General features: G+C 39.6%; 1 protein-coding gene and 1 pseudogene across 1 annotated transcript; both read left to right on the top strand.

Annotated features, from left to right (window-relative positions):
• The first annotated feature begins 6,040 nt into the window (after nt 1-6,040).
• On the top strand, nt 6,041-7,473 carry LOC137123234 (perforin-1-like; annotated as a pseudogene).
• Nucleotides 7,474-8,678: 1,205 nt separating this feature from the next.
• LOC137124341 (perforin-1-like) lies at nt 8,679-13,649 on the top strand. The gene is made up of 3 exons (XM_067499207.1): nt 8,679-8,767; nt 10,294-10,829; nt 12,067-13,649. The coding sequence occupies exons 1-3, from the start codon at nt 8,696-8,698 to the stop codon at nt 13,256-13,258; spliced, it is 1,800 nt and encodes a 599-aa protein (XP_067355308.1). The 5' UTR covers nt 8,679-8,695; the 3' UTR covers nt 13,259-13,649.

The following is a 13,649-nucleotide window of genomic DNA, read 5'->3' as shown; positions in this document are numbered from 1 at the left end:
TTTTTTAAATACAGTTATTGTTACCTGTCTGTTTTTGTTTAACTTCTGTTTTACAAAAAAGTAGATTCTGAATTTCTCACATTACATCTATGTCAGTCCCTCCAGGAAATAGTTCAACCAAATGTCACCTGTGAATTTTGTTTGACCTTCCAATTTAAAACACCATGACAAAATTGCAACAAGCAACACAAGTTTTTGATAAGCTCTCATGATATAATACATTTTGGGCAGTGAAATCATGAAGGTACTTGTATGATGTGTTGCATGATCCACTTTTTTCAGGCTTGCTTCTTGTTATTTTCAAAATCTGTCAATAAAGCATCAACAAAGACAAAACAAATGTCTGATTCCATGTGTCAAAAAATATCATTTGATACTATGGTTTATGTTCACTTTTATAACAAAATATATTGTATAAACACATGTGGAAAATGTGCTCTCACACACACACACAACACCATAAAAAGAACAGTATGGTAGAGCAGTGTAATATATAATATAGTACATTATTAATATCACAAAGTTTAAAAACGCTAATTAAGGCCAATATGCTACTTTCCACCTGCCTCCAGTGTTTAAAATGTGGTTAATTTCCAATCCTGGCAACGTGTGTCTTTAAAGTGCGACTGTGCATCCAGAAAGTATTTCCAGAGCTTAGCTTTTTCCACATTTTATAGTTTTACAGCTTTATTCCAAAATGGATCAAATTCATTATTTTCCTCAAAATTCTACAAACAATACCCCATAATAACAATCTTAAAGAAGTTTATTTGAAATCTTTGCAAATTTATTAAAAATTAAAAAATCACATGTACATAAGTGTTGATGGCCTTTGCCATGACACTTGAAATTGAGCTCTGGTGCGTCCTTTTTCCACTGATCATCCTTTTGATGTTTCTGCAACTTGATTCCACCTGTGGGAAATTCAGTTGATTGGACATGATTTGGAAAAGCATACACCTGTTTATATAAGGTCCCACAGTTAACAGTGCATGTCAGAGCACAAAGCAACCCATGAGGTTCAAGCAATCTGTAGACTTTTGAGACAGGATTGTATGGAGGCACAGATCTGGGGAAGGTTTGGAATTCTCTGTTCGTATGAAACAAAGATGGGGATGTTTTTCTGCGGCAGGTAGTGGGAGACTAATCACGATCAAGGGAAAGCTGAATTAATGCTGAAGTAATGTACAGAGACATCCTTGATTAAAGCCTATTCCAGAGCACTCTGGACCTCAGACTGGGGCGATGGTTCATCTTTAGACAGGACATCGACCCTAAGCACACAGCCAAGATAACAAAAGAGTTGGCTATGGGACTTGAACCCAGAAATAGGTGTGTCAAGCTTGAAGCATCATAGGCAAAAAGACTTGAGGCTGTAATTGGTGCTCAAGGTGATTCTTTTAAGCAGAAGCCATCAATACCTTTGTACATGGGTTTAACTTTTTGTCATAATGGGGTATTGTTTGTAGAATTGAGTAAAATAATAAATTTGATCCATTTTAGAACACTGTAACATAACATACATTTGGAAAAAGTGGGAATACTTTCTGGATGTGCTGTAAGCCCAGCAAAATATTTACATTACATTAATACATGCAAAGGCTGTAAATGCAAATGTAAATTTCATTTTCCACCAAATTATAATCCATTGGTAAAACTGTATCATGCAAATTTCTTTTGTGGGTCCTAGGCTTTGTCAAAAAAAAAAAAAATTGACACTGTCATACTTTATATTTGGTATTTTAATTTTGAAGGACCCAAAAAGGAGAAAACGGCAAGGGAAGGAGTTATAGTAAATTAGTTTATTTCAACAAAAGGCAACAGAAAATCACTCCTAGAGTAGGGCGGAAAAACACACGAAGCTAATACTAAGACGGAACACAAACTCAAGCTGTCTCTGCCTGGGCCAGGTTATTCATAGGAAGTTGGGCAGGGAGCCGGGCAGGACGAATGCAGAAACCCTCCGAGGGCTGGGCAGGAGGCTGGCGACGAAGGCGGAAGCCCTCTGGGGGACCGCGTGGAGGCCGGCGTCTGAGGGGACGACGAGAAGAGCCCTCTGGGGGCCGGGCAGGAGGACAGCAACGAAGGCGGAAGCCCTCCGGGGGCCGGCGTGGAGGACCTGAACAAACAGAGACAGGGCAAACAGAGACAGGGCCCAAGCTGGAGGCAACGTCGACCCACTCAGAGACAGGAACAGGAACTGGACTAGCGGCCGCCAACCTCGGCGCCGCAACAGGAACAGGGAGTGGACAAGTGGTCGCCGACCTCGGCGCCGGGGTCTCAGGAGACGACGTCTTGTGGCGTGGGGCCGGCGTCTGGCAGGAGGCTGGTTACAACGGCTGGGACCCAGCAATGGGGGACCAGGAGCTGAACTTGGAGACATCGGACTGCCCAGAGACAGGACTAACAGGAACTGGAGTCGGACAAGTAGCAACTGACACTGGCGCCAGGACAGGACCTGAACGAACAGAGACAGGCCAAACAAGGACAGGAGATTCCGCGGCGGAACAGGAGCTGAGGTGGCGGCGTCAACCCGCAGCGGAACACGAGCTGAGGTGGTGGCGTCGAACCCCCCGGAGACAAGACGGACAGCATCGATCTGCTCAGAGGCAGCAGAGGAAGAGGCAGCATCTACCTGCCCGGGGTCAGCAGCTGAAGTGGCAGTGTCGACAAAATGGACGGTGTTGACCTGCTCGGAGGTAGCACGTGACAAGCCAGAGGAGGGGTGTCCCAGTTTACCCCCAGTCCTGAGATTGGCCAGAACCCCCAACACTCTGGGCACCCCAGGCAATTCGATCAGTCAGAATCGGGAATAGATAATATTTTCCAACTGGGCGGCTGTCTCCCTGCGTAGGTTTGGGTCCATAGATCGTTGCAAAAGTGTCCACTGGGTCGGTGACGAGACGTAGGATGATGGGGTTTTATTTGTCCATGACCATAAGCTGCTCATAACTCCACTGATGCAGCATCTTCGCAATTTCGGGAGCAGAGGATGAGTCAGGAACCGGCTGGGCAGGTGGGGGAAAGTGGGCTGAAGGGAGACTATGAACTGGGGGATCTACTATGAAGGCGGGGGGGAAAGGCTGAGGTTTGGTCAGAGGCCTGGAGTTTTCTTTACGGTGGGGTCCCACTCCCAGAGGACAAAAGGCTAAGTGGGTGCCCTCAAAACTATTAAAGAGGCCACGCTGGTCAATGGCTTCAGGCCCGCAGCCAAGGGAGCGTTTAAAAGCTTCCAAGGCATCCATACTAACAAGTTAAGTGCACGTCTCACGGGTCCTAGTTTTGGCCAGAACATTCTGTCAGACTTTCTATTGTGTGTTATTTTAATTTTTGAAGGACCCGAAAAGGAGGAGACAGCAAGGGAAGGTGTCATAGTAAATTGCAAGTTTATTTAAACAAAAGGCAAAAACAGAAAATCACTCCTAGAGGAGGGTGGACAAACACACGAAGCTAAGACTGAAGTAAAATAAAAGAGAACACAAACTTAAACACTCTGGGGAAAAGAAACTAAACTACAGAGCATGGAAATTAACTGTGACACTTAGGGAAGGTTAACAGGGACGAACTAAACATTAGGCACTGACCGACTAAAGAGACACACAGTAACTCGAACATCAAACAAGGGTCAAACACAAAAAGGAAAAACTAGAAACAAAACTACACTGAAATAAACAGAAAACCAAATCTCAGACCAAAACTCAAGGAACGGGTGGGCACAAGAGGGCAAAGTCCAAAGGGGTAATCCACAAGGTCTGTTCTCTACATAAGCTGGGGAGCCAATCTGGCTATAAGCAGTGGGGAGAGCTGGGTATAAATAGCAGGTGAAACCAATTAGGACAAAACGAGGAAGGTAAAGACACTAAACAGACTAACAGGAAGGGACACAGGAGGAGCAACAAAATAAAAGCCAAAAACAGGAAATCAATTTAAACAAAACTAGTCCAAAACCAGGGACTGTGACAGAGACTCCCACTATAGAGCCCAGTGATTGACAAACATAAAGACGATAAAATTATTTCAAAAGTATTTTAAAATAAATATCTGAAAAGTGTGGTGGGCATTGGTATTCAGGCTTTACCAGGTTTTCTTCTAAAATTGCACTGTATTTGGCTCCATCCATCTTCCCATTAACTCTGAACCAGCTTCTCTGTCCCTGCTGAAGAAAAAGCATCGTCACAACATGATGCTGCCACCACCATGCAGTGTTAGATTTCAGCCACACATAGGGTTTTGAATTTAGGCTAAAAAGTTCAATTTTGGTCTAATCTGACCAGAGCACCTTCTTCCACATGTTTGCTGTGTCCCCATGTGGCTTGTCATACACTGCAAATGGGACTTCTTATGGTTGTCTTTCTTTCTTGCCACTCTTCCATAAAGTCCAGAAATTTGTGGAGTGCACAACTAAAAGTTGTCCTGTGGACAGATTCTCCCACCTGAGCTGTGGATCTCTGCGGCTCCTCCAGAGTTACCAAGGGTGTTTTGGAGAATTATCTGATTAATGCTCTTCTTGCCCAGCCTGTCAGTTTAGGTGGACATGTCTTAGCCATGTCTCAGTGGATTTGCAGTTGTGCCACACTCTTTCCATTTTCGGATGATAATGGAACTTTATCGCTCACCCATCTGGTGTGTTACTTGGACTTCATGGTGCTGTTTGTGGATGTTCTCTAACAAACCTTTGAGGCCTTCGCAGAACTGCTGCATTTATGACGTTAAATTACACATAGGATTTAACAAACCATTTATCATTTTCCTATTACTACACAGTTATGTAAACCTATGTGTTGGTCTAACACATTTCTAATAACAGGTACTTGTTCAGTGTATCACCTGTCCTAGTTTGACGCTTGTCCTGTATAAAACACTACTTCAAAGACCCAGACCTGTCTTTTAATCTATGCTAACACTCTGCTTTTTTACGAAATTGTTAAAGGGTTTCTATTCTTTGGGGTATAATGGATCTGTCTCCTTTGTTTGTCTGTTTCAGTTGACATATTGGAGCCAACAGCATGGATGCTGTCTACTGAAGGACACGTGGTCATGGGACCTCACCATGACTTTACAAGAGCCGTTTGGCTGCTCTTTTTGCAAGCTACAATTTTAATCTTGTTTTATAGGAAAGATAATACTTTATGGTCACAAGATAAAATGTTGTGAGGAATAACAATTTGTCAAACTATCAATTTTATGTGTATAATAACATTTTGTAACATATGATTGTACAGTCTAAACCTACATTCTGAAAAACTTATCATATATGTAGTAAATGTATTTTGTAAATTTTTCAACACTGGTCACATCAACTAGCCACCTAACTCATTGACATAATTAATGTTTGTCTCTTGAAAAGTATTAACGTTGTGTCCCAAAACTGTTTGATTTCAGCCAGCCAGTATGTTAGCAATCCCACGCGTGCTCTAAGTGTTTCAGCATGTTTGGCAGTGACACACTGACTGGTCTCTGTCTGTTTTTACACTGCTCAGTTTCTCACTGTTTGTAAAGCAGGGCTGCCAACTGTCACACCTCATGTCTATTTTCTCCAAGTGAAAGCAACTTTATAATTGATGATGTTGCAGTGCAAAAACAGAGCACTAACAACACATAGTCAGTTCTGGACAGTGACTGTCCGTCCCCTCTTGTGCCGTGCAAATACAGGCAGTAGACACACCCCAAAGACAGACAATGAGCCACTATAGTTATAGGACACTGTCACACTGAAACTTTCTGATAGTTCTCAAAAAAAGGTTTTATAATTAGTACACCTAAGCAAAATTAATGGAAATTGAATTAATGATACCCCAATTTTGAAATAGAAATATTTTACATTTTTGATTTATTTGTGTGTTCAAATATTCAAATCAACACTAAAAAAGAGAACAAACATAAAGGGCATTCGTTGGGAAAAACAAATCAAAAAACCAATGAATCTTTAGGTTTCATTATTAAATAAGTAAATCAAAGTCTCTTTGAAATATTTCATAAAAAACATTTTAATGTGGCGAATCCAGATTTCTCATTAGGGACAATCCACATTAAATTTGTGATGGTATTTCAGGACAGTTCTAGGTAAAAATAGTCCACAGTTTCTATTGATCAGCATCAAAAGAGCCAAATTAAATTGACCATGATTGAGTGTTAAAGAAAATAACCATGAAAACATACAAAGAGGGTTGATATTTGTAATAACACTGTACATTTTTTGCTCTTAATAGTTGAAAATAACTGGTGAAACTTTGTTTACATAAAGAAACATTAGAAATGAATACAATGGCTCTACAGTACACTGTAACTTATTTAAACTTCCTGTGTTTTACAGCTACAGACTGAAAACAAATCCTCCACTGAGTCATGAGTATAAATCGGCCGCCAATGCTCTTCCTCGCTATTCCCAAAAAACTGAGGTCTCATATCGTAACCTAATCGACACATATGGTACACATTACATCACACAAGTATCTCTTGGAGGGGAAATAAAAGCAATCACATCTGTCAGGACCTGTCAGGCAACCATGAATGGACTGTCAGCAACAGAGGTCAGTGACTGTTAGTTGGTTGAGGCTTCAGCTAGTTTTTCAATGTCTGTCAGTACTAAGGCCTATAAGAACTGGCTCAGCTCATTAAAAATCACACCTGATGTGGTCCGATACAACTTGAAGCCTCTGCACACCATCCTGCCACTCGGTCATCCTGCCAGGGCTGGATTAAAGCAAGAAGTGGAAAAGTACATCAAAAAAATGGTTTGTTGAAGAAATGTTCTGAATCTTGTCGAATTGGACACAGATCCAGCAAAAGGGATCCTTGTGCTTGTATTTGCAACAGTAATCAGAATATCAAGTCAAACTGCTGTCCTGCAGGGAAAGGTCTTGCAACATTGAAGGTCTTCAAGCTTTATGCAGAGGGTCTGTGGGGTGATGACTGGTCACAGACAGATGGTTTAGTGGAGGTTACATACGGTGATCAGATTAAGACAACTATGATCATTAGTGACAATGATAACCCTAAATGGCCAGAGACCTTTGAATTTGGATCCATCACTATTAACATGAAAACCGACTTACGTTCCATGTTTATGATGAGGACACTTACTGGAACAGTGATCTGCTTGGAGAGTGTTCAGTTAAACTGCATCAAGGTAAAGTGTTAGACAGCTGCATGTTAAACCACGGTACCTTGTTCTTCTCCTACATAGTGGAGTGTGCACCCAGTCTTAGTGGTGACCAGTGTCAAGAGTACATACCCTCCCCCATGAGTCCCTCTCTGGCCAAAGTGTTCTACACTAGAAATGGGGTCCTGGCTGGAGAATTCAGCAAGCAGTTTGTGAAATCAGTCAGACAGTCAGGTGGAGGTCAGATGTTGTGAGATATAGTGATACAAGGAAGCATTTGGATTTATGATTTATATCTTGCTAATGGCGCAGTTTTTTTTTTTCAAAGTACATCCTCATGAACACACACCATCCCCACTGTGAAGCATGGTGGTAGCAGCAACATGCTGTATAGATCATTCTCTGCAGTAGGTCCTAGAATTGACCTTTTGACCAATTTAAAACACCATAAAAAAATTTATCAGAAGCATCACAATTTTATAGAAAAGCTCTCATGAAATAAGGCATTTTGGGCAATAATAGTAACCTGAAGGTACTCAAATGTGTTGTATGATCCACTTTTCAGGCTTGCTTCTTGTTATTTTCAAAAGCTGCCAATAAAGCATCAACAAAGACAAAACAGATGTCTGATTCCATGTGTCAAAAAATACCATGTGATATAAATGCAGGTGGAAATTATGCACACAGACAAACAGACACCCACCATAAAAATAACTGTTTTATAGACCAGTATAATATAGTAAATTATTAATATCACAAGGCTTAAAAAATCTAATTAGAGCCAATATGCTACTTTTAGCTGCCTCTTCACAAAATCACCGGCATTTGGAATGTGGTTAATTTCCAATCCTGGTAAAGTTTATAGGTGGTAAATAATAAAAAAACAAGAAGGACAAAATAACAAGTAAATAGCTTTGTAAGCCTGGCGACTTTGGCTCCACCCCTTAAGTGCTACAGTACATCCAGAAAGTATCCCAGCACTCAACTATTTCCACATTTGTGTTATGTTACAGCCTTATTCCAAAATGGATCAAATTCATAATTTTTCTCAAAACTCTAAAAAAATAATAATAATAAATGATAAAAATCACATAAGTATTCAAAATCTACATAAGTATTCACCCAAAATGAAATCCATTTATCATTTTCTTTTCACTTCACACATACGTACTACATTGTGTTGGTCTATCACATAAAATCTCAATCAAATACATTTATGTTTGTGGTTGTAATGTTACAAAATGTTAAAAAATTTCAACGAGTATAAATACTTTTACAACAAGTATGAATGCTTTTGGAAGGCACTGTATCTTGGTAAATGGTAATGGCCACTTATATAGCGCTTTTCTAACTATTGGCTCTCCACACACTGATTGGGGAGCTGTTAAGCAGCTGAACCACATTGATCAATCCAACAACTGTAGGATTGGTGGACGACCACTCTACCTTCCTGGGCCACAGTCGCCCAATGTACGTATATTGTAGTGATGTGTCTATTGTGAGCCAGCTCCCAGTCGCATGTGATTGGTCAAATACATGACACGTGGTGGTGTGTCTGTGTCAGCACTGAGTATAGGGGGAGCACACAGGGAGATGGAGAAACAGAAGGGAGAAAGACGAGAGAGGGAGAGAAAACAGGTGATGCAGAGAAAAGACGCTGGAAAGGTAAGAAAATGAATGACAGCAGTAAATGCAGTAAAATGTGGATGCATTTCAATTACACAGATAATTTAAAGGCAAAGCTTAGAGTGTGCAAGGTTAAAATTGTATGGTGAGCAGGCTCCACAAACCTGCATTTATATATATATATATATATACATATATATATAGTGTTGTGTTATTGTCTAAGCTTCTCTATGTTGTTTTCCTGTAAGTGGATAAATGTTTATGAATAATATATATATTGAAATTTGTTCTAACTCTTTTAGACAAAAGGTCTTAATTGTAATTTATACTCCATGTTGAGTATAATAAGCAATGAAAATAATACTTTTTTTACATTAGCACTTCAATTTACACACAATTTGACATTATTTTTGGTAACAAATTAATTTAAGCAACAAAAAATATGAGCAGCCACTTGGGAGCCATTAGAGCCTGAATTCCCAAATCAATAAGTTTGGCTTTGTTGTTTGTCACATTTTATTTTAGCTTGTCATCAATTTCAATTATCAAATTACATTAGTTAACATCAGCGAATCTGAGCTGTTTGCCATTTTAACCAGAAATGATGAGCAATAAGCGACCAACTAAAAGTGAAGCTGCTTTGTAAGTGTTTTCTTTCTACACTTTGTTAACAACTTAGATATTTTGCCACATTTGCACAACAGAATTTTGACTGTCAGGCTGCAGCTCAAGTCTGTGGAAGTTGTTGGAAAAACACAAGCCTTCAGAAAGCTCTTGTTAGAGTTGTATTAAACAGACCAATAAAGCAGGGTGACCATCCCATCCCTTCATTTGTAGTGCATATCCATGCATATCCATATCCAAACAACTCTGCTGTAATATACTGTGAAGTATTTGGATACTGTTCTCACGCTAATGTGACAGCTATTGTTGCAAGTGGTCGTTGAGGAAAAGTGATAACATCAAAACACAGAACATAAATTTGAACTGCAAGACAAATGACCATTTATACAAACAAACTCATACATAGATCAGTTTAAAAATACTGATTTGGTTAATAAGGTAATAGGCAGTCTTTTTAGGGCCATAGTGTTTCAGCTTATACATAGACTACAACAGAGAAGGTCACATGTTAAGACTCTAGTTTTTGGGAAATCAACTCTAGTTTATCCAAGTGACTGTTTACCAATCTTACCTCATCAGGGTATGAAGGAAGTACGAAGGTCACACATTTTTAATGAGGATACAAAAAACAGTTTCAAAGGGTTTAAATAAAGATTGTTAAATATAAAATTTATGAGAATCACAAAAGCAATTAAGACTCCACCTCCACATTTAGAGTATATCATAGATCAGAATTTATCAGGTGAACAGACCTGATTTGGAACAGTCACGAGATGGTAAGACCCCTGAGTTATACTTGATCTTTCACGTCTACTTCTTCCTAATCCTTATTCATTACCAGCCAATTTTTATAGAAATAAACATTCAAAGTTTGCTTTGTTTATTAGATGTCTTTCTCAATGCCATTTAATCCTTTCTGGCCTTTCAACTATTTTATCTAGATGGCAAAGCTGTGGCAACTCATGCTCCTGTGGTGGGCTTGGAGTCCACTGTGTCTACCTTCCAGTGTGAGCTTCATCGGTACACCACAGGAGTGTAAAAGTGCTCACTTTGTCCCTGGTTACAATCTGGGTGGAGAAGGCTTCGACATCGTCACAATGGAGCGGAAAGGCGCCTATGTCGTCGACACTGAAACCTGGAATCTTGGCAATGGTACTTGCAGGCTGTACAGAAACAGCTACATGAAATGGGAAAAGCAAAAGGTCCCTGCTGCTGTGGTGGACTGGAGAACACTCCCCAAAAGTAGCTTAAAGGTCTCCAGTATAGCTTATGATTCTGTCGAAACTCTCGTCAATGACTCAACATCATCAGTGTCAAATGACTGGAAAGTCGGCCTTGAATTTCCTGTAGTTCCCAGTGTCACTATTGGGGTTGGCTTGGGAGGGTCCCACTCGAGAGTTGCTACCTTTGGCATGCAGAAGTCAAAACAAGATCGCTACAACTTCTTTCGTCATTCTGTCAACTGTAAATTCTACAGGTGAGTGTAGGAAAACATAACTTGTACTGTTCATTAATACTAACACTTAATTCAGTACTTTAAAAACATAGTCATCCCTCATGGAACTTTTAAATTATTTTTTAATACCTCACTGAATCAGTTTAAGTTGGGTTCTTTTAACTCTGATCAACAAATTCTTTAACTTTCTATCTACAACAATATCTAAATAAATTAAAAGTATAATACAGAGGATACGTAAATAGGTCTCATCTAGATTTAAACATCTGATCACTGCAACTTTTTTTTAAAATTCTCCTTAACAAAATGGCTCCAGCTCTGTCATGTTGCATGACAATTATGAGTGAACAGTGCTTTTCATGTTCACTCAAAAATTCTAAATTGGATTGGGATCCGAGCTCCATTTAGCCTCTGCAGAACAGTAACACTGCTTTGCAACCATTTCTGGCTAGATGCTTGGGGGCATTGACTTACTGGTAGACAAATCTCCCTCCTCACACTTTTTTCCACAAAGCTTTGGTTTTTTCCAAGTTTTTCTTATATTTGCATTGATTTTCACAAGCTTTCCAGGTGATGTTCCAAACATCATTATGCAATACAGGTGGGATGATGTTTCTCATGGTGTACAATGTTTGGTCTTTGCCAAACATTGTATCTAATCTGCCAAAAGGCTCAGTTCAGCCTCCTTCAAATGTGGCAGCTACAGTTCTGTAGTATATGTTCTAGATTATGACAAAACAAAAAAAATATATAAGTGAAAACAAACCAGTACAAACCTAAATACAAACTACAAAGGGTTTGAGTTTAATATTATGTCCAGCTGACAATGTTAAATGCAATCTCAAACAAGATAGGCCCTGCTTTTTTATTAACCTGTTGTTGGCTTTAAGTATTCTTTTGTCTTTATGTTGAAGCTTTTTTCGAAAATTACTAATTCACTTGTAAGTGGACATTCCAAATACCAATATAGATATGATATTTAAGAAACATATTCATGGTACGTAAGTGATGACACTAACTTTCAGTCTTTTAAAACTAAATACCTGCAGAGGGTGAGGTTGAATACTTACAAAATAAATTATTTAAAACAATAAAAGCTGAAAAATTGAAAAAACGGTAAAAAACGTTTATAGACTGAACTTGAATCTGGTCAGCTGACCTTTTATAGCAATGTTGCATAAAATACATAAACAGTAACATGAATAAAACAGGTCTGTAACACACTGTAACTTAATTATATTCTTCCTTTGTTTTACAGCTACAGACTGAAAACAAATCCTCCACTGAGTCATGAGTATAAATTGGCCGCCAATGCTCTTCCTCGCTATTCCCAAAACACTCAGGTCTCATATCGTAATCTTATCGACACATATGGTACACATTACATCACACAAGTATCTCTTGGAGGGGAAATAAAAGCAATCACATCTGTCAGGACCTGTCAAGCAACCATGAATGGACTGTCGGAAACAGAGCTCAGTGACTGTTTGTCGGTTGAGGCTTCAGCTACTTTTTCAATGTCTGTCAGTAATAAGGCCATGGTGAAAAACTGTGAAGCAGAGAAGAAGAAGTTAGGTTCAGGCCAGAGTTTCAGCAGCATATTTAATGAACGTATCACAGAGGTCATTGGAGGACACATTGACGGTGCTGACATCTTGTTTGAAGGCCAATCAAACCCATCTCTCTATAATAACTGGGTCAGCTCATTAAAAATCCAACCTGATGTGGTACAATACAACTTGAAGCCTCTGCACACCATCCTGCCACTCGGTCATCGTGCCAGGGCTGGATTAAAGCGAGAAGTGGAGAAGTACATCAAGAAAAATGCAGTGTTGAAGAAATGTTCTGAATCTTGTCAAATTGGACACAGATCCAGCAAAAGGGATCCTTGTGCTTGTATTTGCAACAGTAATCAGAATATCAAGTCAAACTGCTGTCCTGTAGGGAAAGGTCTTGCAACATTGAAGGTATTCAAGCTTTATGCAAGGGGTCTGTGGGGTGATGTGTTTACAAAGACAGATGGTTCAGTGGAGGTTAGATATGCTGATCAGATTAAGAGAACTATGATCATTAGTAACAATGATAACCCTGACTGGCCAGAGACCTTTGAATTTGGATCCATCACTATTAACATGAAAGACCGACTTACGTTCCATGTTTATGATGAGGACACTTACTGGAACAGTGATCATCTTGGACAGTGTTCAGTTAAACTGCATCAAGGTAACGTGTCAGACAGCTGCATGTTAAACCACGGTACCTTGTTCTTCTCCTACATAGTGGAGTGTGCACCGAGTCTTAGTGGTGACCAGTGTCAAGAGTACATACCCTCCCCCATGAGTCCCTCTCTGGCCAAAGTGTTCTACACTAGAAATGGGGTCCTGGCTGGAGAAGTCAGCAAGCAGTTTGTGAAATCAGTCAGACAGTCAGGTGGAGGTCAGATGCTGTGAGATGTGGTGATACAAGGAAGCATTTGGATTTATGATTTATATCTTGCTTAATGGCATGTTTTTTTTTAAATACAGTTATTGTTACCTGTCTGTTTTTGTTTAACTTCTGTTTTACAAAAAAGTACATTTTCAATTTCTCAAATTACATCTATGTCAGTCCCTCCAGGAAATAGTTCAACCAAATCTCACCTGTGAATTTTGTTTGACCTTCCAATTTAAAACACCATGACAAAATTGCAAAAAGCATCACAAGTTTTTGATAAGCTCTCATGATATAATACATTTTGGGCAGTGACATCATGAAGGTACTTGTATGATGTGTTGTACGATCCACTTTGTTCAGGCTTGCTTCTTGTTATTTTCAAAATCTGCCAATAAAGCATCAATAAAG

This window comes from Channa argus, chromosome 3 (genome assembly GCF_033026475.1).
Source record: "Channa argus isolate prfri chromosome 3, Channa argus male v1.0, whole genome shotgun sequence".
NCBI classification, from domain to species: domain Eukaryota; kingdom Metazoa; phylum Chordata; class Actinopteri; order Anabantiformes; family Channidae; genus Channa; species Channa argus.
The sequence above is the reverse complement of the archived record's forward strand: the minus strand, read 5'-3'. Positions and strand labels throughout refer to the sequence as shown.

Excerpts from the sequence above, each read along its gene's own strand:
- LOC137124341 (XM_067499207.1), top strand. The coding sequence starts at position 8,696 with ATGGAGAAACAGAAGGGAGAAAGACGAGAGAGGGAGAGAAAACAGGTG. Across the intron at positions 8,768-10,293 it reads AGAGAAAAGACGCTGGAAAG|ATGGCAAAGCTGTGGCAACT; the intron begins GTAAGAAAATGA and ends TATTTTATCTAG. Across the intron at positions 10,830-12,066 it reads GTCAACTGTAAATTCTACAG|CTACAGACTGAAAACAAATC; the intron begins GTGAGTGTAGGA and ends TTTGTTTTACAG.